At 43.9% G+C, this 27,459-nt stretch overlaps 1 protein-coding gene across 1 annotated transcript; it reads right to left on the bottom strand.

Moving 5' to 3' along the window:
• Positions 17,689-25,595, bottom strand: LOC102190036 (tyrosine-protein phosphatase non-receptor type substrate 1). Its single transcript, XM_018056862.1, has 4 exons — positions 25,490-25,595; positions 24,708-25,064; positions 18,866-19,186; positions 17,689-18,077 (listed from the first exon to the last, which is right to left on the bottom strand). Exons 1-4 carry the CDS (start codon positions 25,593-25,595, stop codon positions 17,689-17,691), a joined length of 1,173 nt encoding a protein of 390 aa, XP_017912351.1.

The raw sequence follows: 27,459 nt of genomic DNA, 5'->3' as shown, positions 1-27,459 counted from the left end.
AGGGATTGGGGGCAGGAGGAGAAGGGGACGACAGAGGATGAGTTGGCTGGATGGCATCACTGACTCGATGGACGTGAGTCTGAGTGAACTCCGGGAGTTGGTGAGGGACAGGGAGGCCTGGTGTGCTGTGATTCATGGGGTTGCAAAGAGACAGACATGACTAAGCGACTGAACTGAACCCAAATATCAATAGGAGGTACTTTAAAAGGTTTTATTCAAAAGTGTAGATGTGAGGAAGGCAGAAGGGATGGTGCAGTAACTCAAGACCCTAAACCCAAGAGGCAATGTGCCTCAAATGGTTAAAACTGCAGAACTTAGAGAAAGATGATTTAGAAGGATCTGTGGCTTTCTGGGGGGTGGGAGGCAGTCCAGAAGAATCCAAACCTCCAACCTCACTCATCTCTCTGTCTCTGAGCTCTCCCCAGTGGGCCAGCGGCTGAGTCCAACAAGGTGCCAGACAGCAAGGGAGCCTGTGATGTGGTCAGCCTTTCAGAACAGAGAGATAAAGATGGATCTGGAGGGCAAATGGAAGATACCCAGCTCAGTGAACAGGAACCCTAGCTGACAAACCTCCAAGAATCAACCTGGGTGCCCTGATCCCACTGTAGCCCGGAGTCTGGTAAAGAGCCTGGTCCAGAATAGACATTCGATAGAAATTGTTGAAATTAATAAAGGACCAGTGGAACAAAGGCAGACTCTTATTCAGCAGGAGAAAACTCAGAACTCCTCTGCCTGACCATCTTTTCCAAGGCCCCTGGGACTCATAGGAAGGAGATGCTTTTGTAACATACATTTCCTGTTACTAGACAATAACAGAGCAAAAGACTAGGAATTCAGCAAGAGCTGATGACCTTAAAGAAAAGAGGGAAAGGTGAAAGGAAAGCTGGGGGCACTGGACTGGAAGCTTGAAGTGTAATACCTAGAACAGGAAGAATCTTTGTGTTCTATTACAAGTTAATCATTAAAGGGATGTGGTTTATAAGCTTAAATTACGTATAATGGCACATCTCTGGGAACCCTGCCTCCGAAGGAATGAGCATTAAGCTAAAATATCTTTGTTTAACTCACAGGAAACTTCTTGACCAGGCCTGCCTGTGAATAACTGCAGGAAGGAAGAAATTAACACAGCCCAAATGGCTACCCACTGCAGTATTCTTGCGTGGAGAACTCCACGGACAGAGGAGCCTGGCAGGCTATAGTCCACGGGGTTGCAAAGAGTCGGATACAACTGAGCACCTAACACACACACACACACAGGAGGTGACTGGAACCAGGAAATTTTCAACTTTACTCCCCCTCTGAGTATAAAAGAAGCCTGAATTCTAATTCAGACAAGAGAGTTCTTTGGGACAGGAGTCTGCCCTCTCCTGGATCTGCTGGCTTTCTGAATAAAGTTGCTGTTCCTTGCCCCAACACTCATCTCTCAATTTATTGGCTTGCTGTGCAGACAGGGAAGGATGAGAAATGAGATGGTTGGATAGCATCACCAGTTCAATAGATATGAACTTGAGATAACTCTGGGAGATAGTGGAGGACAGAGGAGCCTGGGTAGGCTGCAGTCCATGGGGTCACAAAAGAGTCAGACACAACTTAGTGACTGAACAACATGCAGTGAGTGATATGAACTTGGACACAGTAACATATCTCAGCAAAGCCTCATAATTCTGCATGATAGTTGTTACTTCTGACACTCAGTAGTTAAGAAAACTGAGGCTCAGAGAGCTTAGGTAAGTTTCCCAGGGCCACACAGTAGCTTGGAGACAAGATTTGAATCTGGATCGATCTGCAACCTAAGCGTGTGGTTTTTCCACCCAGCAGGACACAGAGTAAACTCCCCCATGGGTGTCAGCTCTAAAGAATAACTTAATGGCTTAAAGGCAAAAATGCCTTCACTCTGCTGATCTATCACAAATAGTTATTAACATGCTTTCTTTTTATGACATCCTGAAGTCAGGAAAGGCTTTATTTCATCAAATAAAAAAATGAAGTTTGTCAGGGAGCTAGGAAAAGCCAAACAACTTTCTTGGATTTCCTATAGCCCTGACTATTTAATCACAGCCATTTTTTATTGATTCTAAATTCCCTGATTAAGGAACAGGCTGTGGCCATGTTTCAAGGACATCAGGATAGCAAAAGACTGACAAAGAGGGGTTAATGTTTGTAGAAGCAGAATGAGTTTTATCTGTGCCATAGTATTCATAGATCATTATGAAATGATATTTATTTTACCAAACTAACGAAAGATTTTAAAAACCAAATAGAAACCACTTAAAGGCAAAGAAATTCACATAGTCTGTTATCAAAAGCTGCATTCCAAGAAAATTTTTTTCTCTTAACAAAGAGAGAAAACCAAATTCCAGTCTGTTACAAGCTTATATTCACAGTGAAATAGTAGTTATTTGCAATAAAAATTTTCAAAGGCAGTTCAATGTCTTAGAAAACTTTTCTCAGGGTCCACTTTCCACAAGCTTTTTTTTTCACTTTCTGTATCCATCACTGTGTCCATTCAGAAACAGCCACCCATGAGACTTACTTCCTTTTCCCTTAATAAAATGTAACTCCATTTCTTATACCTCTTTATTAAAAACATACATCTTACTTTCCTTAAGCAAATGTGAACTGTCCTTTATGCCAGCACTCTGTAGATTTGTAAACAAAAATTACCCAAAGTTCTTGTCTCATTTACATTTTTTTTCTTTAAAAGTTGCTTCACACTGAGTGACTTCCTTTGCTGACAAACTTGTAACAGATATAATAAGATCATATTTAGTCTACAATAAACCTAAGTACAATAAAAGTATTACTCAATGTTGATGAACCTTAAGACATGTCTATATTAATTAGATTAACAGACAAGCATTAATACCAGGTTAATTTAATACTGATTATTTCCCAGTTCATGTGAACCTGAAATTCATTTAGTTTAATTTCTCTTGAATTTAGAATTGTTTGATTTGCATGTGTTAACTTTTTTTTCGGTCAATTAAATTAGAGATTGTCTACAAATTAACCTTAGCAATAGTATCCAAAGACAAAGACACACACTGAGACATACATAAATCCAGATAGACAGATATCACATAGTTTTCCACTTGAGATTTAAAGTGTCCCTTTGTTTTTTTGTTTCTTGGCTTGAAGTTCTCCCAATTTGCCCAAGGCTGAAGTCTCAGGCAGAGTGGGTTGTGTCTCTTAAGGTTACGATGAGCCAATTTCAGGCTATTTCCTAGTCAAGAAAAGAATTTAACAAGTCAGCTTTTTCTAACTGCACATGCAAAAAGAACAGGCTTTGCAATTTTAGAAGGATTTCATTTTAACCAGTTTTCTCCTGAGTCTAAAGAGCGTCATGGCCATCCAGTGTCAAACAATTCATCTCCCTTTTTTATATTCATAGTTCCATAGCTAAAATATAGACCAAATAGTGCTCAAATAGGCTTTGATGACAAGGACAGACCGACTGATAAGATGTTGTCCCAGCAGAGATTGTCCCTTGCGGGAACTGAGGTCTTGGTCTGATCAGAAGACTCTGAAGGAATAAGGGAACTTGCAAAAGTTGGGGAAGCTTGTTTTCTTCCCCATTTTCTATCCGTCTACCTCCCTGAGAGATAGGGGAGTTAGAAGGAGATTCTTTAGAATGTTTAGGAGAGTGTTTTCAGGCTTTTGATTATAGGAAAAAGTCCTGGGCCAAAGGGATGACAGAGAGGAAGAAAGAAGGAGGGTTGAGGGGATAGGGTGGCAATAGAAAGATACATGCATCACAAGTCCCTCAGATTTGGATTCTGACTGAGTATCATAGGGTTTAAGCATAAGGAATGACGAAAGAGATCAAGTTGGAGGATTGTGTTGTGATTTATTGTGCAATTAAGAGTGCATTTTTCTTGGTTCCCCAATTCGTACAGACTGCAAGTTTCATTGCGAAAGACTACAAGTCTCTTCTTTTTAAGACTTTCAGGGTCAAATTTTTTCCAATTCCTGGAATACAGCCTAGAGGTGAGCCTGAGGGAGGTTCTTGAGATGTACCTAAGCCCATTCTTAGGATGGGGGTACCGAGAGTTCACTGGCCACAGAAGACATCCCAACTGTTCCAATATACCCTCTGTGTGCAACTGAGACACTGTACATCTAATGGCACAACAATCCCAACAGCGAGAGGTGCTGCCTGAGCATACGACAGAGTGGCGCAAACTAGACTAGGCACACGCCTCGGTACAAACAGCGTGAAAATGCATCTGGTGGGTAGGGCAGGAAAGGACAAAAGAGGTTCGCAGACCAGTGTGACTTGGTGTATGGTGATTTCCTGAAATGTGGAAGACACTCTTTGCGATGACTCAGAAACCACTCTAGGCTAAATTTGGAATGAGGAAGGAAAAGTGAAAGCAGCAGGGAAGACAGGCTGAGGAATCTGCCTTGTAGTCCTACCTGGAAGGCAGTGGCCAAGGGAAGTGGGCTCAGTGTTTGCTTGAGCCAATATGCGCCTGACATTGCACAGAAGTTTTCTTGCTAGTAACAGACCCTCTAATAGCCTGGCCCATTCCATAATCCACTTATGCTGTCATGGGATAAGTTGTGGTCACCCTAGTGGTTTTTAAGTTCCTGACAACTTCTTTGGTGGCTCAGCCGGTAAAGAATCCACCTGCAATGTGGGAGAACTGGTTTCAGTCCCTGGGTTGGGAAGATCCCATGGAGGAGGGCCTGGCAACCCACCCCAGTATTTTTGCCTGGAGAATCCACATGGACAGAGGAGCCTGGTGGGCTACAGTCCATGAAGTTGCAGAGAGTTAGACATGACTGAGCAATGAAGCAGAGCACAATGCACGTGCAGTTTTAATTGGTCTGGTCCTCAGCTTAAAGGACAAGGAGGAAAGGCACCCTCATCCACTTGGGCACCAGTTATTGGGGTGCAGTGTGATGTGGGGCCTTTGGAACATGCCAGAGAGTAACCCTGGCCAGAGTTGCTCAGTTGGTTCCATAATCCCTTGCCTGTTCACAGAGAGTTTGAGGAAGAAACAAGAGAGGAAAAGAGAGAGAGGGAGAGCCACACAGAGTCCCTGAATGGGCCACCAAATGTTGAAGCAGTTCAAGTGCCAGCTGGAGAAGAATTGCCAAACACAGAGCTTTTCAGATGGGAGTGAATTTAGTAAGAGCAAAAAGCAGAGATAATGTAGGCACTGTGAGTTTTAGCAGGGCCAACCTCTTGATCAGGGAGAGTCAACTGTTTTTGTGGAATGGAACCCCACTCCAGTACTCTTGCCTGGAAAATCCCATGGACAGAGGATCCTGGTAGGCTGCAGTCCATGGGGTTGCTAAGAGTCAGACATGACTGAGCTACTTCAATTTCACTTTTTACTTTCATGCGTTGAAGAAGGAAATGGAAACCCACTCCAGTGTTCTTGCCTGGAGAATCCCAGGGATGGGGGAGCCTGGTGGGCTGCTGTCTATGGGGTTGCACAGAGTCAGACACGACTGAAGCGACTTAGCAGCAGCAGCAGCCAATTTTTATAGTCTCAAGAAAATTCCTGCTGGAATGTTGCCACTAGATGATTGGTTAGGGCACTATTGAGTGACTACTGAGGGAACATTTTTGCCTAATTTGGCTCAAGAAGCCTGCTGGTGATTATCTGGAGGATTTTGGTAATGGTTACAAAGGATTTCAGTCAGCTTCAGAGGTGACCTTGGTTCTGGGCTCTACTTCTGTGACCTTTGTACTAGACCTCACATTTGTGGCCTTGGGGCAGGACTTAAAAAAAAATCTATAGAGGAATTTCTCCTGACAGATTTCTCAAACTTGGTGCATTTGTATTCTATTGCTAAATAATGTATTTCCACAAATATAGGGGATTAAAAAAGCACCCAAGTCTGTTATTTCAAACTTGATGCATGAATCAGGAGTTAAGGCACAGCTTAATTTAGCTGTCATTCACAGAAAGAAGATGGTGTGAAGACACAAGGGAATGCCATCTACAATCCAAGGAATATTTGAGGTATCAGGAGCTGGGAGAGAGGGCTGGAAAAGATTCTCCCTGAAGTTCATAGCAGCTTTATTTATTCTCGCAAAAACTTGAAAACAACCACAATGACCTTCAGTAGGTGAACTGGAAAAGAAGTTGCTAGATCCAGATAGTCAAATACTGTTCGAAACTAAAATGAAAAGAGCTCTCAAGCCCTGAGAAAATGTGGAGGAATCTTAAATGCTGCCAATAATTGAAAGCAAAAATCTACATGCTGCATAATTCCAACTATGTGACATTCTGGGAAAAGGCTCTACCCTCATGACCTGATTTCTTCCCAAAGACCCACCTCCAAATATCATCACTTTGGAGATTAAACTTGAACAGATGAAGTTTGGAGGGATGCAAACTTTCATTCCACGACAGACTTCCTTAAGTTTTATACAAAGTTCTTGTCCTTTCCAAAATCCCACGCAGGACACTGCACACATTTACTTGTCCTGTCTCCTAAGGCTCCTCTCAGCTGTGAATCCTCTCTGACTTTCCTTGCTTTTGATGATTTTGACAAATTTGATGAATACTAGTATATTTTAGTATGTCCCTAGATTACAGTTTTTCTGATGCTCTTCCAGTAACTAAACTGAATTTATGGTTATTTTGGGGAAAATGGTCTTAGAGGGAAAGTTCCGTGTTCATCAAATCAACAAAATAATTTATGCCTAATAATGTTGATTTATGGTTATTGAGGAAGTGGCTCACTTGTATTTGTCAGGTTTCTCCACTGTAAAGTTACTCTCTTTTCCTTCTTCCATTTTGTCCTCTCTGGAAGGGAGTCACAATGCGCAGCCCAGAGTTCAGGAGTGTTGAACTGGGTTTCCCCTTCCTTAGAGTGAACTGTCTATGCAAATTATTTGGAACTTTCCTGTACAAAAGATATTTACATATTCTCGTCCATTTATTAATGTATTCAGTTATTTATTTATATCAATAGGGGGTCATAGATATTTATTTTATTTGAGGTTATAATCTGTCTTGGTCTATTTGGGATGCTATAACAAAATATCACAGACTGGGTGACTTAGAAATTTATTGCTCACAGTTCTGGAGGCTTGAATTCCACTATGACTCTGGCAGCATGATGGTGTGAGGGTCTTGTTTTGGACTGCAGATTTCTTATTGTAATCTCACATGGCAGAAGGAACTAGGAAGATCTTGGGGTTCTCTTTCGCAAGGGTACTAATCCCATTCATAACAGAGAATTCCTCATGAACTAGTAATGTTCCAAATGCTCCAATTTCTAACATGGTCACCTTGAACATTAATATTCTGAAATATGAATTTTGAAGGGACAAAAACATTCAGAAATATATATACATATGTACATAAAAATATATCTCTAACATTTGATATATCTGTTGCTCAAATTGTTTCAGCTTTCTCCACTGGGAGATCCTTCTGTTGGTTCCTGAGCCTCTCTGACAAACTCCTATCAATGGTTTTTGCTTTTTCATTTTGTTTTCTTTTGGTTCTTCAATTCCATATTTTCTGAAGGATATTGAATTTTCGATAGGATCTCTAAACACAAAGAAAAGAGATTAGACTTTAATGAAAGGCCTTTAGAACAGAAGGGCCAGGGGATTGAATTAAATCTTTTTTATTTTGAAATAAATCATTTAGTAAAGACAGATTCACTCATTTATTAAATTAAACATTAATGGCCTGACATGTGGCAGTAAGTGATCTGGCAACTGAGGATTCAGCCTCTTCTTCATAGAACTGATAGAATTTACATCTTGTTTGAGAAAGAGACAACACACACATCGGGGTTCATTTTTCATGATGCAAGACTTTCAGTCTAGTTAAATAACATCCGTCTTGCAACACATAGTTCAGGTTTCAGTTACCATAGGAAACTGAATAATTGCATAACGTATGACTAATAATTGCCTAAAGCTGCTTACTCTCCTTCAGCCCGCACATCACTATGTAATAACAGATGCTCATCACGACCAATAAACATTGATATCAAGTCTCTGAAAGTCTATAGTGTGGTCACTGTGACTCTCACTCAGTTTAGGCAGAAACAGCGGGATGTGTAGTTGTGTTGTCTCCTCTCTTCCGGTGATGAGCCCACATGACATTTACAAAATGAGCAATTGTAATAGGGAGCCGGCATCGAGGAGGAACGTGCGCTGGGAAACAATGATGGGACTGGACGTTATATTCAAGATGAAAATAAATGGATCACAGAGGAAATAGCTGACCACGGAGTGGTAACTTGATCCTGTTGGAAAGATTCCAGATACACAGTCAGGAGAACTTAGGGAAGGCAAACTTATAACATAAATGAGGAACGTGATGGTGAGGAAAAGGGTGAAGTTTTCTCAAAAGAAGTGAGAGCAGCAAATACTTCAAATTAAAGAAAGTTTTGAAAAGATGTCACAACGTTGAGAGTACAAGGCATAAAATGTTGGAAACTGATCCAAAGGAGCATCATTCACCAGGTTATAAAAAAGATACTCTTATATTGTAAATAATCTGCCTTTTTAACATACAGCTTGTACACCTGGAAGTGCTCGGTTCACATACTGCTGAAGCCTAGCTTGAGGGATTATGAGCATAATCTTGCTAGCATGTGAAATGAGAGCAATTGCATGGTAATTTGAACATTCTTTGACATTGCCTTTCTTTGAGACTGGAATGAAAACTGAACTTTTCCAGGCCTGTGGCCACTGCGGAGTTTTCCAAATTTGCTGGCATATTGAGTGCAGCACTTTAACACTGTCATCTCTTAGGATTTGAAATAGCTCAGCTGGAATTCCATCACCTCCTCTAGCTTTGTTCATAGTAATGCTTCGTAAGGCCTTCTTGACTTCACAATGCAGGATATCTGGATCTAGGTGAGTGACCACACCATCATGGTCATCTGGATCTTTAAGAGCTTTTTTGTACAGTTTTCCTGTGTATTCTTGCCACTTCTTAATCTCTTCTGCTTCTGTTAGGTCCTTGCCATTTTTGTCCTTGATTGTGCCTATCTTTGCATGAAATGTTCCCTTGGTATCTCTAATTTTCTTGAAGAGATCTCTAGTCTTTCCCATTCTATTGTTTCCCTCTGTTTCTTTGCACTGTTCATTTAAGAAAGCTGTTTTATCTCTCCATCCTATTCTCTGCAACTCTGCATTCAGTTGGGTATATCTTTCCCTTTCTCCTTTGCCTTTCACTTCTCTTCTTTTCTCAGTTATTTGTAAGGCCTCCTCAGACAACCATTTTACCTTCTTAAATTTTAAATTGCCAACATACACTGGATCATAGAAAAACCAAGGGAACTGAAAAAAAAAAACAAACCCACACATCTACTTCTGCTTCCTGGAATATGCTAAAGCCTTTGACTGTGTGGATCACAAAAAACTGTGGAAACTTCTTAAAGAGATGGGAATATTGAACCATGTTACCTGTCTCCTAAGAATCCTGTATGCAGGGCTAGAAGCAATATTTAAAACTGGACGTGGAACAACAGACTGATTCAAAATTGGGAAGGCAGTAAGTTAAGGTTGTGTATTGTTGGGTCGAAAAGAGCTGGACACAAATAGCAACTGAACAACAGCAACAATGTTGTAAATTATACAAGAAGAATGTAAGTAGGGTGCAAGCATTTTTTATATGTTTTTACAAAGAAATATTAATAAATTACTTAAATTCTCAATGTTTCTAATTTGTCAAAGTACAAGTAGTAGTAGCTGACAGAGTTTATAATGATTTCAAAACAAAATTTAAAACATCATAGAATGAACATTATCTTTCCTATCGATTACTGAGTTCACTGTGAGTTTATTCAGTAATTTTTATGGTCCTTTTCTATCTTGCAAAGTGAGGACTGCATGTGCTTTGTATGTCAGATGGTAATATGTAGGGAGCCATATACCAGTATTGCAGGTGGGAGGCCTTGTTCCAGCGCCACAGATGCAGAACCCAGCGCAAAAGTCATCTCCAGAACCAACTGACCCTCTCGCCAACCTTTACCATGACTCCCATCCCCACTCCTGATCTACACTGGCCTCCTCCCTGACCCCACATTAGGTAAAAATACCTATCCTAACCAATCACCTACTGCCACCCTTTCAGCAGGAATTTTATTTTTCCTGAGGCAGTTAAAGTTGACTACTAACCCAGGAAAGGCATGGCTCTCCCTTGAGCCGTCCCGCTGTTTTAGCAGTTATCTCTCTGTGGTCTGTCGGGAAGTTGGCCCCTTTGCTTCCAGTGTCCTCATTATCTCTGACCTTTATTTTTAGTTAACTCAGTCCTTTCTGAAACACTCTCTGTGTTTAGAAATTCTTTTCCAACTTGTGTACAGACCATCAAGACAATAAGTACTCAGGAAACAAATTAACGAGGTTAAGAGCTCATGGATGTTAGGGTAAGAGCGGAACTGACATTTTATACAGGGTAGTGTATGAAAGGTGCCTTGGATAAAGTGACATTTGAGCAGATGTTGGAAAGAAGAGAGAGAGAGGTGCGTCTGTGTGGGGGTGGGGAGCAGAGGAGTGGTAGGATTTGAGTGATATTCCCCAAAATTCACTGTGCCTGAAACAGGAAAGCCAGTTAGAGATCATAGCAATGGTACAGGAAGAGATGACGGTGGCTGAGACGAGGGAGTGGTGGTGGGGATGAGAAAGTGGACATTATGGAAAGAGTCCAGTGGTGTGCTGGAAGAGGTTTGGACTGGCTCATGAGACTTGATATTTGCATTTTGAGGAACTGTGCAAGCAAGTTGTTAAACTGATGCTAACCTAAAATTGACCACATTTTGGGTATTTACAGAAAGAATTGGCATGTACTACCAATCAGGCTTTTCTTTTTTTTAAAAGTCAGTTGTTGGGCAGGATGATTTGAGAGAATAGCATTGAAACATGTATATTATCATATGTGAAATAGATTGCCAGTCCAGATTCGATGCATGAGACAGGGTGCTCAGGGCAGGAAAACTGGGATGACCCTGAGGGATGGGATGGGAAGGGAAGTGGGAGGGGGTTCAGGATGGGGAACACATGTACACCCATGGCTGATTCATGTCAATGTATGGCAAAAAACACTACAATATTGTAAAGTAATTAGCCTCCTATTAAAAAAAAAAGAATCAGTTGTTAAAGGTTTCTATCTCACCACTGGACTTTACCGTTTTGAAGGCAGAATTGAATATGAGTTATAAACTGTGGAAAATTCTTAACAAGATGTAAATACCAGACCATATTACCTACCTCCTAAGAAATCTGTATGCAGGTCAAGAAGCAACAGTTAAAACTGGACATGGAACAACAGACTGGTTCCAAATTGGGAAAGGGTACATCAAGGCTGTATATTGTCACTTTGCTTATTTAACATATATGCAGAGAAAAATCATGTGAAATGGATGAAGCACTAGCTGGAATCAAGATCGCCGAGAGAAATATCAACAACCTCAGATATACAGATGACACCACCCTGATGGCAGAAAGTAAAGAGGAACTAGGGAGCCTCTTGATGAAGGTGAAAGAGGAAAGTGAAAGCTCTGACTTAAAACTCAACATTCAAAAAACGAAGATCATGGCATCCGGTCACATCACTGCATGGCAAATAGATGGGGATAAAAATGGAAACAGTGACAGACTTTATTTTTGGGGGCTCCAAAATCAATGTGGACAGAGACTGCAATCAGGAAATTAAAAGATTCTTGCTCCTTGGAGGAAAAGCTATAACCAACCTAGACAGCATATAAAGAAGCAGAGACATCTCTTTTCCAGCAAAGATCCTACTAGTCAAACCTATGGCTTTTCCAGTAGTCATGTACCAATGTGAGAGCTGGACTGTAAAGAAGGCTGAGCACTGAAGAATTGATGCTTTTGAGCTGTGGTGCTGGAGAAGACTCTTGAGAGTCCCTTGGACAGCAAAGAGATCAAACCAGTCATTCCTAAAAGAAATCAACCCCAATTATTAATTGGAAGGATTGTGCTGTTGCTGAAGCTCCAAAACTTTGACTACCCAATCGGGGGAGCTGACTCATTGGAAAAGACCCTGATGCTGGAAAAGATTAAGGGCAGCAGGAGAAGGGGGTGACAGAGGATGAGTTGGTTGACATCATCAAATCAATGGACCTGAGTTTGAGCAAACTCTGGGAGACAGTGAAGGACAGGGATGCCTGGCATGCTGCAGTACATGGGTTTGGAAAGAGTCAGATATGACTGAATGATTGAACGACAGCAACAGCATAAAAGAAAGAGAAATCAAGGATGAATTCAAAGCTTCTGGACACAGCATAATTCCCATGAGCAATTCATAAGGATTGTGAAAGATTCAAGTTGATGGAAAACTACTCTTTCCATTGCAGAAAGAGAACAAAACACTAATTTCTGGGTTTGAGAAGCAGGCTATCTAGACAAATGGGGAAGGAGAAAATTTTTTCTTAAAACCAAGATGGCACTTGGTTTAAAACTAAAGAGGCACTTCAATGGTGGGGAGTTAAGTGAAGGCAAGAATCCAGAAGACAGAATAACTTCTCCACAGCTTATCAGTGTATAGTCCACAGCCAAGTCCAAGATGATGGATGATCTGTATTAGTTGGGCTTAATTCTGATCTGTATTAGTTGGATTCAAGGAGATCCAACCAGTCCATCCTAAAGGAAATCAGTCCTGGGTGTTCAATGGTAGGACTGATGTTGAAGCTGAAACTCCAATACTTTGGCCACCTGATGCGAAGAGCTGACTCATTTGAAAAGACCTTGATGCTGGGAAAGCTTGAGGGCAGGAGGAGAAGGGGATGACAGAGGATGAGATGGTTGGATGGCATCACCGACTCAATGGACACGGGTTTGGGTAGACTCCAGGAGTTGGTGATGGACAGGGAGGCTTGGTGTGTTGTGGTTCCTGGGGTCGCAAAGAATCAGACATGACTGAGTGACTGAACTGAACTGAATTCTCACGTCCAAGGGAGATGTTGTAGTCAGTCTTCAGAGCTACTTCCCATGATCTCTGCTCAGGATCACATATGAAGATTCAGCTCTGGGGGTTTCGTGAACATGTGGGCAGGCAGATCTCCATGGACAGAAGACTTCTGGAGCAGAGTTGTGGAAGCTTTCAGCTGGGTCCTTCTTGTGGGCTGGGCCCTCAGTGAGGGAAGGAGACAGTAGAGGCTGACGGCAGCACCTAGCAGGGAGGAAGGAAGGGGCTGTGGGAAACATTCTCATACTTAATTATCTGCTCATCATTCAGGAAAAGTTCTCTGCATGCCTCCGACATGCCCAGGTGTTCTCCTCCTGGAATGCCAGTCCTGAAAGGATGGACAGCCCCTGAGTTAGGACTCTGACCCCTCAGCCTCCTCCCCAGGTCCTCATGCTCCCTCCCCAGGCCTTCCACTCTGTCACACAGAGGTCACAGTTGGAGCAGCCATCAGAGGAGCTGATCTGGGACTAACCAATATTACCTTAAGTGTGGATACCTGTTGCCCCAGGGAGCCCCTGAGTTCAGTGATCTAGAAATGGTCTCCAAGGGAGCCGCCCACTCAGCTGCTCCTCGTTCAGCACACTCTGCCTACCTCCTCCACAGAAACACCAGGGGAAAGAAACCCTTTGAAATCCCTGATGCAGACCACCCCCTCCAGGAGCTCACCATCTCCTGGGAGCTGGGCACCTCTTTGAGGGAAACATGATACTCCTGAGGGTACCGAGGGAGGTGTGCCTCCTTCTCTTAACTCCGTGTGAGCCCTGCCCCCGTGTGGCCTGTGGGTGGCCCCCCTAACGAATGCGTGTCTTGTGGATTTTGTCCTGCCCTCCCTCATCCATAACTTACAGTCAGGCTCGATACTTCCTGTGGACAAAGGTGACAGAGATGCTGAGCAGCAGCAGCACCTTGGGGACTAGGAAGACAACTGCCCAAAGAGAAGACAGCTCTGGACCTGGAAATCAGGGGACAAGAGGGGTGATCAGATGCGCCACACAGGAGCCATTCCCAGGGGCCTCCACTTACTCCATCTGAGGCTGCCTAGGCCCATCAACATGCTATGGCTTTGACTTGCAACCTGAGCTAAGGCTCAAGGCAGAAATTAGGGTACAGAACCGCCTCATTTTCCCTCTTTCTTTTCTCAGGCTGCAATGGTCCTATTATTTGAAGAGAAAATGCCAGGATTGAAAATAACTGAGACAAGAAAAATTCAGCAAATCCTCGTGCACAATGTCTCTTTAGGCTGTAATTCCATCCTTGGCAAGTCATCAGGAAAATGCAGGAGAAACAGGCAAGGCAGCTAGAACAGGTGCCTAGAGTTATTTGGAATTATCATCATCGATATTATATATATCTAAACTTTGAAAATATTGGGAAAATTTCCTAAGAGCACAGACTATAGGAAGGGGATTCAAGGTAAGCCTGATTTTAAAGGCTTGGTACAAAATCCCCAGGTTCTGTGCATATGTTACCTTACATGTCAAGAAGGATTAGCAGTAGTGATTTGTTGAGGATCTTGACATGGGCACATTAAATTAGATTTTCCAAGCGGAGCCAATGTAGTTATGAAGATTCTTATAAGTAAAAGATGGAGGCAGGTCATTTGGAGAAGCAGATGTGATCAGAAGCAGAGGTCAAAGTAATGTGGGGCCCTTTACCAAGGAGTGTGGGCACCCTTGGAAGCTGGGAAAGGGAAGGAAATGGATTCTCCTCTAGAATCTTCAGAAGGAACACAGCCTAGTCACCCGTTATAATGTCTGACCGCTACAACTATATGATAAGATATTTATCTTGTATCAAATCACTAAACATATTAATTACTCACAGTGACTATAGGAACATAATTTAAGGAAGACAGATTTGACTCTATGGACAGGCATGATTTAAAATGCATACCCTCTGTCCAGAAAAGGCAGAAAGAGAAGAGAAGTGCTATGGGGCAATAGAGTGGTAAAGAGAAAAAGAAAAAGGTAGGGAGAAGGGATTTCAGATACTGGTTCCTGAAAGATAAAAGAGAACCAAAGAATTAGAAGACTTAGAACCTTTTTCCCTTTATCAAACCAACCAGCCAACCAGCCAAAAACTCCATTACTGTATTGGTTTGCTCTATGCTGTGGGAAGAGAAGTCCATTAGGATAAGACTTTATTGTAAAACACCCCAATACCATAAAAACAAGCAATCAGACGTCCCTCCTCCCACCAGACTGACTGCACCCAGCACTGTAGTGGTTGGAGTCCTCAGGTGCCCAGGGTAGGTTTTGGGTCTCAGTAGGAAAGTGAGTGACTTCACTTTCACTTTTCACTTTCATGCATTGGAGAAGACAACGGCAACCCACTCCAGTGTTCTTGCCTGGAGAGTCCCGGGAGCGGGGAGCCTGGTGGGCTGCCATCTATGGGGTCGCACAGAGTTGGACACGACTGAAGCGACGCAGCAGCAGCAGGAAAGTCACATCAGCATCTTACACTTCTCTTCAGCCTGACAACCCAGACGCCCCAAAAAACACACTAGCAGGCATGCTGAGTCAGGCACCCTACAGCAGCCCTGGTTGAGCCCATCAGGAGATTGAAGACTAAAAGCATTTGCAAGCCACTGCAGACAAAAGTCCATGGGGTCGCTAGGAGTCGGACATGACTGAGCGACTTCACTTTGACTTTTCACTTTCATGCATTGGAGAAGGAAATGGCAACCCACTCCAGTGTTCCTGTCTGGAGAATCCCAGGGATGGGGGAGCCTGGTGGGCTGCCGTCTCTGGGGTCGCACAGAGTTGGACATGACTGAAGCGACTTAGCGGCAGCAGCAGCAACAGACAAAATGCCATGGGCTTTTCTCTCCTATGCTCCCTGTTAAGTACAAATGGAACCCTAGAAAGAGCACAAGAGACAGGCATAGGAGGACTCTGAGGTGGGAGAGGAGGCAGACTGTCTAGGGATCTGAGATCTGGAGGAAGAGCACAGTAGTCAGTCATCCAGGTTCACTCTCCTAACTCCGCAGTACAAGAGGAGACTCAGGTGTGGCACTGGAAAAAAGAAAAAGTCTAAATCAATTACCTAAATTCATGCCTCAAGAAATGAGAAAAGGAGGAGCAAAATACACCCAAGGCAAGCAGAAAGAAGGAAATAATAAATAAATAAATAAAAACCAATGAAATTGGAAACAGAGAAGCAAGAGAGAAAAATTACTGAAAGAAAGAGTGTGTTCTTTTTAAAAGACCAATAATGTTGAAAATTTTCCAGTATAACTGACAAAAAAGGAGGAATGAGACATTTCCAGTATTAGGATGAAACCAAGGATGTCACTATGGATACTGCAGACAGAAGGATAATGAAGAAATGTCATGAAAAATGTACAGAAAGACATTTGACAACTCAGAGATGGACAAATACCTCAAAAGAAAAAAAAACTACCTCAGCTCATTCAATAGGAAATGAATAATCTGAATACTCTTAAATATTTGATTCAAATTAATTTTCAAAAGATTCTCAAGGCTAGGTGATTTCATGAGAAAATTTTGCCAAGAACTTACAAATAAAAACAATTTTGGTGCACAGAAAACAACAATAATAGTATTTTGGAAAATTTGAATTTATGCTCCATTTGAAATGGTGTTAGTCAATTAGAACTGATTATATTAAGTGTGCACTTGTATGATTTTTATAGAAAGTCAATATACTTAACCAGATAACCACACTATTGTGGACACCACTGACTGGTTGTGCACACAGGACTAAGTTAAAGTGGACATTATTATGAAACTGTCCTATATTTCTTGTTCAAGGGAACTTGTTTATTCTCCCCTACCTCTCTTTATCCTTCCAGCAGGCAGGGCCATGGACACTCAGTGACCCAGTATTGACCCAGCAGATGAGGACAACACCATAGAGTATGTCGGAAGAAAAGTGGGCCTTTGATAGGTCTTCTGGAGTAACGATTCCTGGAACCTGACCTGACCCTCTCTTGATGTTATATGAGAGCCTACAAGATGTTTTATTTATGGAAAGGGGGACTATCCTTGGGACAAGCCCCAGCTGAGGGGGAAACCTGTCTCTAATTAGCACATATTTATTGTATAGACTGGTGGTCCCTGTCCTCAGAGACTCAGATTCACCTTGATTATCTTAGCCCAGTCATCTGGAAACTAAAAGAGACACATTTTCAACCACATCACCCCCTCCCTACTTCTCCATGAGTCCCTTCTGTAAAGTCCAAACGCTTTGGGTGGCTAAAGCAGCAAGTGAACTGAGAGCTACCTTTAGTAAACGTGCAGTGAGTGACTGTGATCACTGCTGGTCCACTGTCAGAAATCAAAGGACAAAGGAGCCCTGTGCAGTGACCACTCACGGTCAACTGTGTGCCAAAACCAGACTCAAACTTCATGTCCTCAGGGCTCCTCTTCCAGAACTTCACAGAGTAGCAGATGCTGACGTCTACTGGGATGACGTTCCTGATGTGGATGGAAAGTCTAGGCTGGAGACAGACTAGGCAGAGGTTAGAAAGAACAAGGAGGAGGGAGGTGGGCAGACATAGAATGGTGAACATAATTACTAATAGCTGAAGAAAGCGAGAAGCAGGACAGTATGAATGAGATGGTCTCCTTCCGTATCTTATTTCCTTCTTTAATTATATTTATGTCAAAAGTCATATAAACAATGTACCAACCCATTTTAAATTGTGTCAGTTGGAGTATGAAATTTGGGGGAGAGGCGCTCGCTTCAAAATTCTACTTTTTATTTATAGACTTTTACACTCTTCTATAATAAACTTGAATTACTATTCTTAATAATTAAAAAAAGATAAAATTTGAAAAGCCCTGTGAGATGTAATGGAAGCCTCACCAGGAAGTTCATGGGTGCCCTGGTCCTTCTGGGGAGCAGAGACCTCCAGGGTATGGTTTTTGGAGACCACCGGCTGCCCGTCATGCTCCACCTGGCAGGTGAGCACCACAGCCTCCCTGTGGGCAGAGGAGTTCACCAGGAGCCAGCTCGTCTGGTTAAAGGTCCCGTCCTTGTTCTCTACGAGGATTGAGGCCGCTTCTGTTCGGGACATGTTTCCGTTCTCCAGCCAGGTCAGCTGTAGAGGCTGGGGGTAGAACTTGTTCACCTGGCAGGTGATGTTCACCTGGTTCCCAGCTGAGGGGTGTCCGGTAATCTCCAGGGTGGGTGGAACTGAAACAGCACAGGAAGAAGCTCTGACCTTATAACACAGATCACCATGGGAGAGGGGCTGGAGAACAGCTCCCAGCACAGCAAGGGCGTCACCCAGGACAGAGCCAGGCATGCAGTAGGTGCTCAAACACTGAGGGTCTGTTTGCATATGATTGAAGTCACTGAACACAGTGAAAGCACACTGCTCAAGGACAGGGAGGGACCTCCTATTAGGGTTGTTATGTGTGAAATCAACAAGCTCAGCCTCTGGCATGCAGTTGGAATACAAGACTGCAGCAAAATAAATGAAATCACCAAGCACATAGGGCCCTGGGCTTAGCATGGGTGCTCAGTAATTGGAGAAACTCAGATGGTAAAACATCTGGTTGCCATGCAGGAGACCCGGGTTCGATCCCTGGGTCAGGAAGATCCTGGAGAAGGAAATGGCAACCCACTCCAGTACTCTTGCCTGGAAAATTCTATGGACAGAGGAGCCTGGTAGGCTACAGTCCATGGGGTTGCAAAGAATAGGACACAACTGAGCGATTTCACTTTCACTTTCATTAATAAAGAAAACTGCTTATCTCAGTGCTTGGCACATGGCAGTTGTACATCTGGCACTTTCATTAAAATAGAGTGACCAACTCTTCTAGGAGTCCTTTCTAGAAGGGCTAGACTGGACAGGACTGTCAGGAAGTAGATTTCAGGCAATTCAAGGCAGGGAGGAGAAGCAGACTGGGGGTGGAGGAGGAGTAGGCTGGGGTCTTGGGAGGCAGGTGTGGGCTAGGGCTGACATGAGGGGCATCTACCTCGGATGGTCTTGGACAAGTTGGCAGTCCCACGGAGAGCAGGGCCCCCCTTCAGGGTGATGTGGGCCACCTCACAGATGACCTGGGAGTGAACATCTCCCGCAGCCAGCAGCACTTTAGCTGTGCTGGTGATGCTGTAGGAAACGTTGTCGTCCTCTGGGTCCACGCTGGTCTGGGAGGCTGAGAGCTCATTGCCATTTTTGAACCATTTCAGGGAGATGTTTCTGGGGGAGAAGCCGTGGGATGTGCAGGTGAAGCTCACTGTCTGCTCAGGTGTTGCCCTCACTGTAGGGCTGGATACCATGGGCGGAGAGGGCTTGGCTACAAAAGAAACATTTATAAACGAAGAACATGATTGTGATTATCATCATTACGAAAACCTCGTGACAATGTTAAGAAATTGCAAATATATTATTTTTAAATTCATGGTTGCAGTGAAGTTTAAATGCACTGGCAGCATTTTTTTCAGGGAGAGAAATGTCAGGTGCTTCACAAAACTAAAAAAACACAGACCTCTGTTTAACTCAGAATGTATTTATATGCAGAACTGTCCTTTCAGGAATTTATGAATTTCCTTCACAGTTGTCTTTCTTTCCATGAATATTCCAATAGGACCAACGTATAAATCCCTGAATTTCAAAGGAATGGTGCAAAAAGGTGTTTTTCTGAGTCTGGATTTTTCTCTTGGGTTAGTACTGGATTGAAAAGATTACTGAGTGCTGAGAAGCCAGAGGTGGTTAATTTCTTATATATGTGTGTGTGTGTGTGTTAGTCGCTCAGTTGTCTCTGATTCTTTATGACCCCATGGACTGTAGCGTGCCCGGCTCCTCTGTCCATGTAATTCTCCAGGCAAGAATATTGGAGTAGGTAGCCATTTCCTTTGCAGGGGATTTTCCTGACCCAGGGATTGAAGCCCGGTCTCCTGCATTGCAGGCAAATTCTTTACTGTCTGAGCAACCAGGGAAGCCTGGTTAATTTTTAAACTGTTATTAAATCTGTAGATACACAAATCAGCAAATCGAATGTGAGGGTGGTTTCTCTCTGTTGATTGGTGCTGTTGGGTGTCTCTAATTGTTCATTATTACGCAACATCCCCTTATAAGTTGTCAAACAGCAAATGTAACAAACATTTTCATTTCTAAACATTTAACTTGCTTCCTAAAACTCAAACATTTGAGGACATAGTTAGGAGTTACCTTAATATGTCAAACCCAACAAACACCAGCATCATGGATGCCCCTTAAAGTACTGTGGTTAGATACCACTCGTCCAGAGTTGTTCAGAGCTTAAAGATGGGCTGAACTCTTGACCACCCTCAGCTCTCTAATCTTCCCACCAGCCCTGAGGAGGGGCCTGAGAGTGGCCCTATACATGGGATGAGGCTCAGGAAGGATGCAGCTGGCCTAGGGCACCCAGCAGGTAAGGTCAGAGCTCACCTCACTGTACAGAGGACATACTGATTTCAGTGTCACTGTTTTTTATCCTGGAGCCTCACTGTTTCTGGACAAAGTGGGTACAAGCACCATCTGTAAGATGAGTGAGGATGTATATAAGACATAGAGCCTGGCATACAGTGGGTGCTTAATTAGTAACACCTGTGATTGTTATCCTACGCTCTGATAGTTCTAGTTCTGAAACTACATTTTTAGGCAAAAGAAAGCAAAACAAAATCACAATAGAAGCACCAAGGAGAGTCTCAAGTCTTGCTCCATACAGCTGCCTTGCAAAAATCAACATGTAAAGAAATAGTAGGGACACCAAATTATGAATCTGACCCCTTTATAAAACATAATCCCCTTAAGAGGTAAGTTTGGGAAATAGGCTTTCAAAACACACAAGAGACCACAGGTGCTTTTCCTGCAGATCAGCTTATTACAGAATCAGCAAGCAAGTTGAAAGGAAGGAGGACAGATTTCATCAGATCCTCTGGTGTTTGAGGCAGGAGGGCTCCTGGTTGAGCAGAGTATTCGCAGGGATTCCAGCACCTGTTTTGATTCCTGTGTTTAAAGTTGGGAAGGTTTCCCCAGGGACGAAGCTCAGGTCTGCACAGGGTGGTCTGAGTGGGGAAGAATACCCTTTGAGATCAGGAGAGCTCGGTTGGAGGTGGGATTTGTTCCTGCCACTCCACTTGGGCTGATTTTCTTGGGCCTCCTAAGATCTGTCAACATCATAGCCTATTCTGAAACACTCACCCCTGGGACAGCTGTTCTTTCAATCCAGGCACCAGAAGGGTCCATGTCTATCAGGGAAATACTGCAGCTCTCTCTCTGTGACCCCAGAAAACACGTAGCTCTGGTCTCCTGTGCCCTGACTAGGCACCAGCATCCTCTGCAGGAATTAAGACACTCAGCTGCTCAGGCCATGTCTGTGCACTCAAATCAGAATTTCTAGGGTGGAGCCAGGGTCTGGGGAACTTTTCACCATCTCCCAGGTGATGCCACGAATGGTTGAAGTTGAAAGGCACCTAGTTCCACACCAACCCTAGTTGTACTTGGTCTTAGAGGGAAAGTGGCCAAGAACATCTTCAGGTTTGGACACATCAGAGCTCATGTTGGTGGAAGACATGCCAGGCTCCGCTCTAATCACTTGACATGCATCCATCATTCAATCACTGCAGCTACTCTGTTAAGATGGGGCTGTCACTGAGGGATAAGGACACTGACGCGGTGTGGTGAAGGACTCATCAGAGGTCCCAGAGCTGGGACGGGGCAGAGCTGGGATGGGGGCCCAGGCAGGGGTATGGCCCAGGCTCTCAACCATAGTGTCCCAAGCCCAGGTCTTTCTAGACCCTCTCCAGTCATCACAGATTCTTGAAACATAATGTGATTACAACTATTTCACAGATAGGGAAACTGAGACTTTCCCAGGATCCCACTGCCCTCCTGGGATGGACGCATCATCGCCCTCTGAGGGGTGGTGCAGTCGCCAGGTCACTGTGCCCTCAGGACACCCTGCAAAAGTTGTGTAATTATCCTCTTTCTACAGGTGAGGAATGGGGGCAAGCACAGGGAGCTGGGTCTCAGCTTTGAAATAACACCTTAATTAGGAGAACCTACTCTGTGCTGGTGATTTGGACAGAGCACCTCAAATACTTCCAATTCTCTTGAAAGGAGACCATGAGGACCACCATTCTACGAAGAGAAAACTGACGCTGAGAGAAATGGAGAGACTGTCTCCTCTCACTCCCCACCGTGTCCCAGTATTTCCTGTCACCTTCATGTTCCACCTGTGGCTCGCTGGTTAAAGAATCCACCTGGGTTCCATCCTTGGGTTGAAAAGATCACCTGGAGAGGGGAAAGGCTACCCACTCCAGCATTCTGGCCTGAATTCCATGGACTGTGTAGTCCATGGAGTCGCAACAGTTGGATACAACTGAGCGACTTTCACTTTCACTTTCCATGAAAGTGAACCAGAATCATGCTTCAAGTTCATTAACAGAGCAATGACTTCAAAAGACTACAGGGAGGAGGCCTCTGAGGGCCCAGGCTGGGGACCCTGAAGCCACAAGGGAAGACATGGACTCCTGACACCTGAGTTTAGACTAGGAACTCTTGCTCACACGGGGCCCCACTCCCTCTAGGAAACACCTCCCTCTCCTCTTCCTCAGTCTGCAGAACCAGGAATGGGCGTGCCCGGTGCTGCTGGGGTTGCAGTGGCCCCTCTGGACTCTGTCCACACCACCCTTCCCAGACCTGCACCACAGGAGGCCTAGTGAACGGGCAACATCACAACAATGGGGAGAAAATCTCCTGATGCTTTTAAGAGTGTTGATCCCTGTCATTGAAGAACATTTCAGCACATCACACAACACTGAATGATCCATGTCATCTGGGTTGTAAAACTGGACTTGCCTCTCTTACAGGACTTTTTAAAGTGTTTATTTCTAAAGGAGAGGACAAAGTAAGATTTTAAGAGGTTGGAGTTGGAGCTTTCTCCATACTTTGACAAGCACAGTGGGGTGTGCAGAAAGCAGTGCTATGTTACTGTGAGTGTTTAGGGTTCAATCTTGGCTCCTCTAGCTATTCACAAAGCAAGTCCCCTCTCTGAACCTCAGGGTCCTCATCTGTAAAATGGAAAACAGACAACCTTTCCTTCTGAACACTGTTTATAATGAGGAAATGCCTAAGGAGGATTCACCATCTGACAGGCTCCTCCTCCCCTCCCATCCCTCCTTTCTCACCAGGGAATCATCTGGGCGGGCGGCCTGCGGAAGAGGATGAGCAGCCCTGGGAGCCAGCAGATCTGAGGGGTGGGGGAGCCACTTACTGGCTGTACTGAGACTGAGCAGGGGACCCACCAACTGGGAAGTTTAGTAATATCTGCAAAATCACGATAGAGCCACCTGCCCTGCTGATGTCTGGAGGTTTGGGGAGATTTATTTGCTACCATGACTAGAAGGGAAATTTGGCAATACTGTCACACAAATTAAAACCCGCATACTGTCTAAATTAGCAGTGCCATTTCCAGTGGCTATTTCTCCTCTGAGGAGAGTGACACATGGAAAGGTTATCCCTTCAGCACTGTCTCAGTAGCCCAAGGTTAGGAACAACTTAATGTCCATCAACAAGAGACTATAAGATGAATGATGGTGTTGCCATATGCTGAGTGTTAAGTAGCTGTTGAAAAACAGGGCAGCTCTAGGTGCTGATATGGAATGAGGGTTTTGGGATCATGCGGGTGAAAGTAGGGAGAGTTTTCCAGTTATCTCAGGCTCAGGGTCTGAATGTGAGGGGCCTTCTGAACCTTGGGGAAAGCAATGAAAAGAACCTGTTTCATGGGTAACTCGAGGAACTTTTATTCTGCAACTTGTGTGTGAAGTCTCTTTCATGAAAGGAGTTCCAGTGCCTGTGCAGGAAATAGACTGGCTTGGAGTCAGTTTGGGTTCTTAATGGATCCTCTCATTGTCTGTGTGACTGTGGTCTGGACCGCTGTCATCTGGCCTCAGCCACCATCTGTACATGGGGGTTTGGGAGGATGGTGTCTAGAGACCCATCCTGTTCCGAGAGTCCAGGATTCAGGGTCTTTGTCAGAAAAAATCTAAATAAACACCTTTTTCTGCCTCAGTAGGGCTGCTCCAACTCCTGAGTCACCCACATGGAGAATAGGTTCCCCGAGGAGGGACATTCCAAGATGCTGGGAGACTTCAGTGATTATGAGTCAAGGCATGAATGTCCGAAGAATTTTTTCCACAGATCCTCTGGAAACACCCAACCTCTCGGCATAGTCTCCAATCAGGGCCATCAGAATAACACTGAGACTGTGTCTCTTAGAATCTCTTTTCAGTGCGATAGTCTGAGTAGAAAATAAAGAAACACATCTCCCCTCCCTGCCCTGGCTGGCTTTCTTCTCTTTGGGAGGAAGAGGACATAAGCTTCACGGGAGAGGAGCCCTTGCCTGCTTTGCTCACTGCTGCTTCCACAGCGCCCAGGGCAGGGCCTGGCACGCAGGAGGTGCTCAATAAGTGCTGAATAAAGAGAAGACTCAGCCACACTGAGGGTGCACTCTCCAGAGGTAAGAAGTGAGGCCTGGCCTGTCAAGGAGAAAGTCACTCACTTTCATTTCCCTTATCCCTGGAATCAAAGAACTGAATGAGATGGAAAAGACAAGGACTGTGGAACCAGATAGACGGGGATCCAGACTTTTCCCACGTTTACCAGCTGTGGGGCCCTGAGCAAACAGCACAACCATCATGGCCTCAAATATTCTGATTTGTAGAAGGGGGTAAAATCAGAACATGTCCAGATCACTGTTGTATCAGATTCCTTTTTTTCTCAAAGGGTGAAGGGCATTCTTGTTGACTTGTCAGAAACCAGGGGATGAAGGACACCCAGGCCATACTCACCGCTCACAGTGAGATGAGTGCCTGGTCCAGACTTAAACTCCACGTCGCCCTGTTCTCCTTTCCGGAACTTCACACAGTAGTAAACACCAGTGTCTGCTGGGGTGATGCTACTGATGCGGACGGAGAAGTCCATGTTGTATCTCTTTGTGTAATCTGTAACTCTTGTTACTCGGGGGGAGACACTTCCTTTTTGACTGTGGATTAACTCCCGATCTGGCCCAGTTCCCCTGAACCAATTGATGGGCCCCACGGGGCTCAGGGAGGTCACGGTGCAGTGCAGAGTGGCCGTCTCTCCTGCTGCAACTGACACTGACCTCTCAGGCTGAATCACCTGCAGTTCCCCCTCACCTGCCACTCCTGGAGGAAGACACAAAGCAGTTATTTGTTCATCCTCATGTGATCCTGTAGGTTTTCTCACATGTTTGTCAACAATCAACAACAGCTTTCATTGTCTGACTGCACCATGAATGGGCCTTACACTCAGCCCACTGCATGTTCATTGCATGAAGTTTGCACAACGAGCCTGTAATGTAAGACGCTAATACAGGAGAGGAACCGAGGCACAGACGACAGTGACGTGGTAGAGACGGGGACTGAGAACGTGAGCCCTCTCTGGAAGTGTCATGATCGACCCAGTATTCCTAAGTGTTCACTGTGTGTCCTCGGGGAGTGCTGCATTCCATCCTTTGCGTTAGGTGGGACCACGAGACCTCTTAGATCACCGAGTTGTGAGGACTAAGTGATGCATGCATTTTGTATGTTATTCATTAAACTGCAAGTACCTTTATGGGCCAGCCTCTCTCCTCCCCAGAGATCCACATACTCACGATAGAATTGCTCCAACAACCTGGATACTTGAGTGACAGTGATGTTCAGAGCTCCCAACATACAATGAACACTTACTTTATGAAGAAAGTAAAACTTTGTTTCAACTCCCTGGGATTTTTTCTGATGACACAGTCATGTTATATTAGTTACCTAAGGGAGATGTAACAAATTATAGAAAATTTAGTGGCTAAAAATGACAGTTTTATTATCTTATGATTCTGGATATTCAGGGGTCAAAAACAGAATTACTGGACTAAAGTCAAGGAGTCAGTTGGGCTACATTTCAGCTAGAGGCTCTGATCATTGCCTATCCAAATTCTTGAGACTATCCGCATTCTTTTTCTCAAGGTTTCTATCTTCTTATGACTCCAACTGGGCTTCCCTTGTCACTTGTCCTCTAACTGTGGCTTTCCTGCCTCCTTCTTATAAGATTGTATTAGGCTTACATTGATAATCAAGAATATTCTTCCCATAGCAAGATTCTTAACCACTTTTACAAAATTTTTTTGCCACGTAAAGTAAAACATTCACTGGTGAGTATTAGGGCATAGATCTCTTTGGTGGTCTATGTTTTGTTTACTTGATTTATAACTTGGTTTAATTTAATTGTATAGATTTGTAATGCTATGTTAATTTTGCAGTATAGAAAGTGACTCAGTTACACATATACATTTTTAATATATTCTCTTCCATTATTTTTATCACCTGATACTGAATATACTTCTCTGTGCTGTACAGCAGGATCTTGTTTTTTATCCTTTCCTTGTATAATAGCTTACCTAACCCCTACCCCACCTACCTTGACAACTCAAACTCTGTTCTCTATGTCTGTGAATCTGTTTCTGTTTCATATGTAGGTACACCTGTCTCTCTATCTCTCTTTGGCCACAACATGCAGCTTGTGGACTGCATTTTTCTAGAAACTTCCATTTCTTTTAGGTTGTTGAATTTGTTCAAATTTAACTGTTCATAGATTTCTTTATTTTCTCTTATACTTGTGTAATACTGGTCTATGTCTCCTTTTTCATTTCTTAATTTTTTAAATTTGGGTTCTCTCTTGTTTTCTTCAGCATTTTCATTATCTCCTTTTTCAAATTATTGTCTATTAGACTAAAGAGGTCTATTTCATTTTCTTTCTCAGGTGAATTTTCTTGGTCTTTTAACTGGGCATGGTTCCTCTGCTTCTCATTTTACTTACCTTTCTCTTATTCTGGAAGTTTAGGAGAAACAATTATGTCCTGTGGTCTTAGAGGGCTGTTTATACATGGGAGCATCCACATGTAGATTGTGTGGGTTTAATATTTCTGGTGCAAGGGCTGTTACCTCTTTCCTCAGCATGAGCTGGCCATTATTCCCTTATGGGGGTGTGCCCATGTGGTGTCTGATACCCAGTTTGGAGTTCTTGGTGGCAGTGGTGGCTCACGCGTGCCCCCCGAGCACTCAATGGGAGTAGAAGCAGCTCATGACTCCACCTGGAGTCCAGGATGACAGTGGCGAAACAAATGCTCCAAAGTGGGGGTGAGCTTCAAACCCTGCCCCTGTGCTTACCAGCAGACAAACAGGTTGGAAGTGTAGGGCAGTTGCACTGACCATCTGTGCGTATCTCTTTATGTTCTAGCTGCTGCAAACTGGTTGCTACACTCTCCTTCAAGTCTCTGAGGTTCCTATATCCCAGCTGATCTCCTTGCCATTGGGGGTACTTCCCAGGTTACAGGAAACTTTCTTCTCTCATAGCTCCCTCCCAAGTGTACAGGTCTCATCCTGATTCCTTTCTTTCTTTTTTCTTCTCTTTTGTTTCACTCAGATACAAAGAGATTTTATTGCCCTTTCAGATGTCTGAGATCCTCTGCCAGCATTCAGTAGACATTCTGTGAGAATCATTCCACATGTAGACATGTTTTTTTGACGTATTTGTGGGAGGAGG

Source organism: Capra hircus, chromosome 13, assembly GCF_001704415.2.
Source record: "Capra hircus breed San Clemente chromosome 13, ASM170441v1, whole genome shotgun sequence".
Taxonomy (NCBI): Eukaryota; Metazoa; Chordata; class Mammalia; order Artiodactyla; family Bovidae; genus Capra; species Capra hircus.
This window is presented reverse-complemented; position numbering and strand designations above follow the sequence as displayed.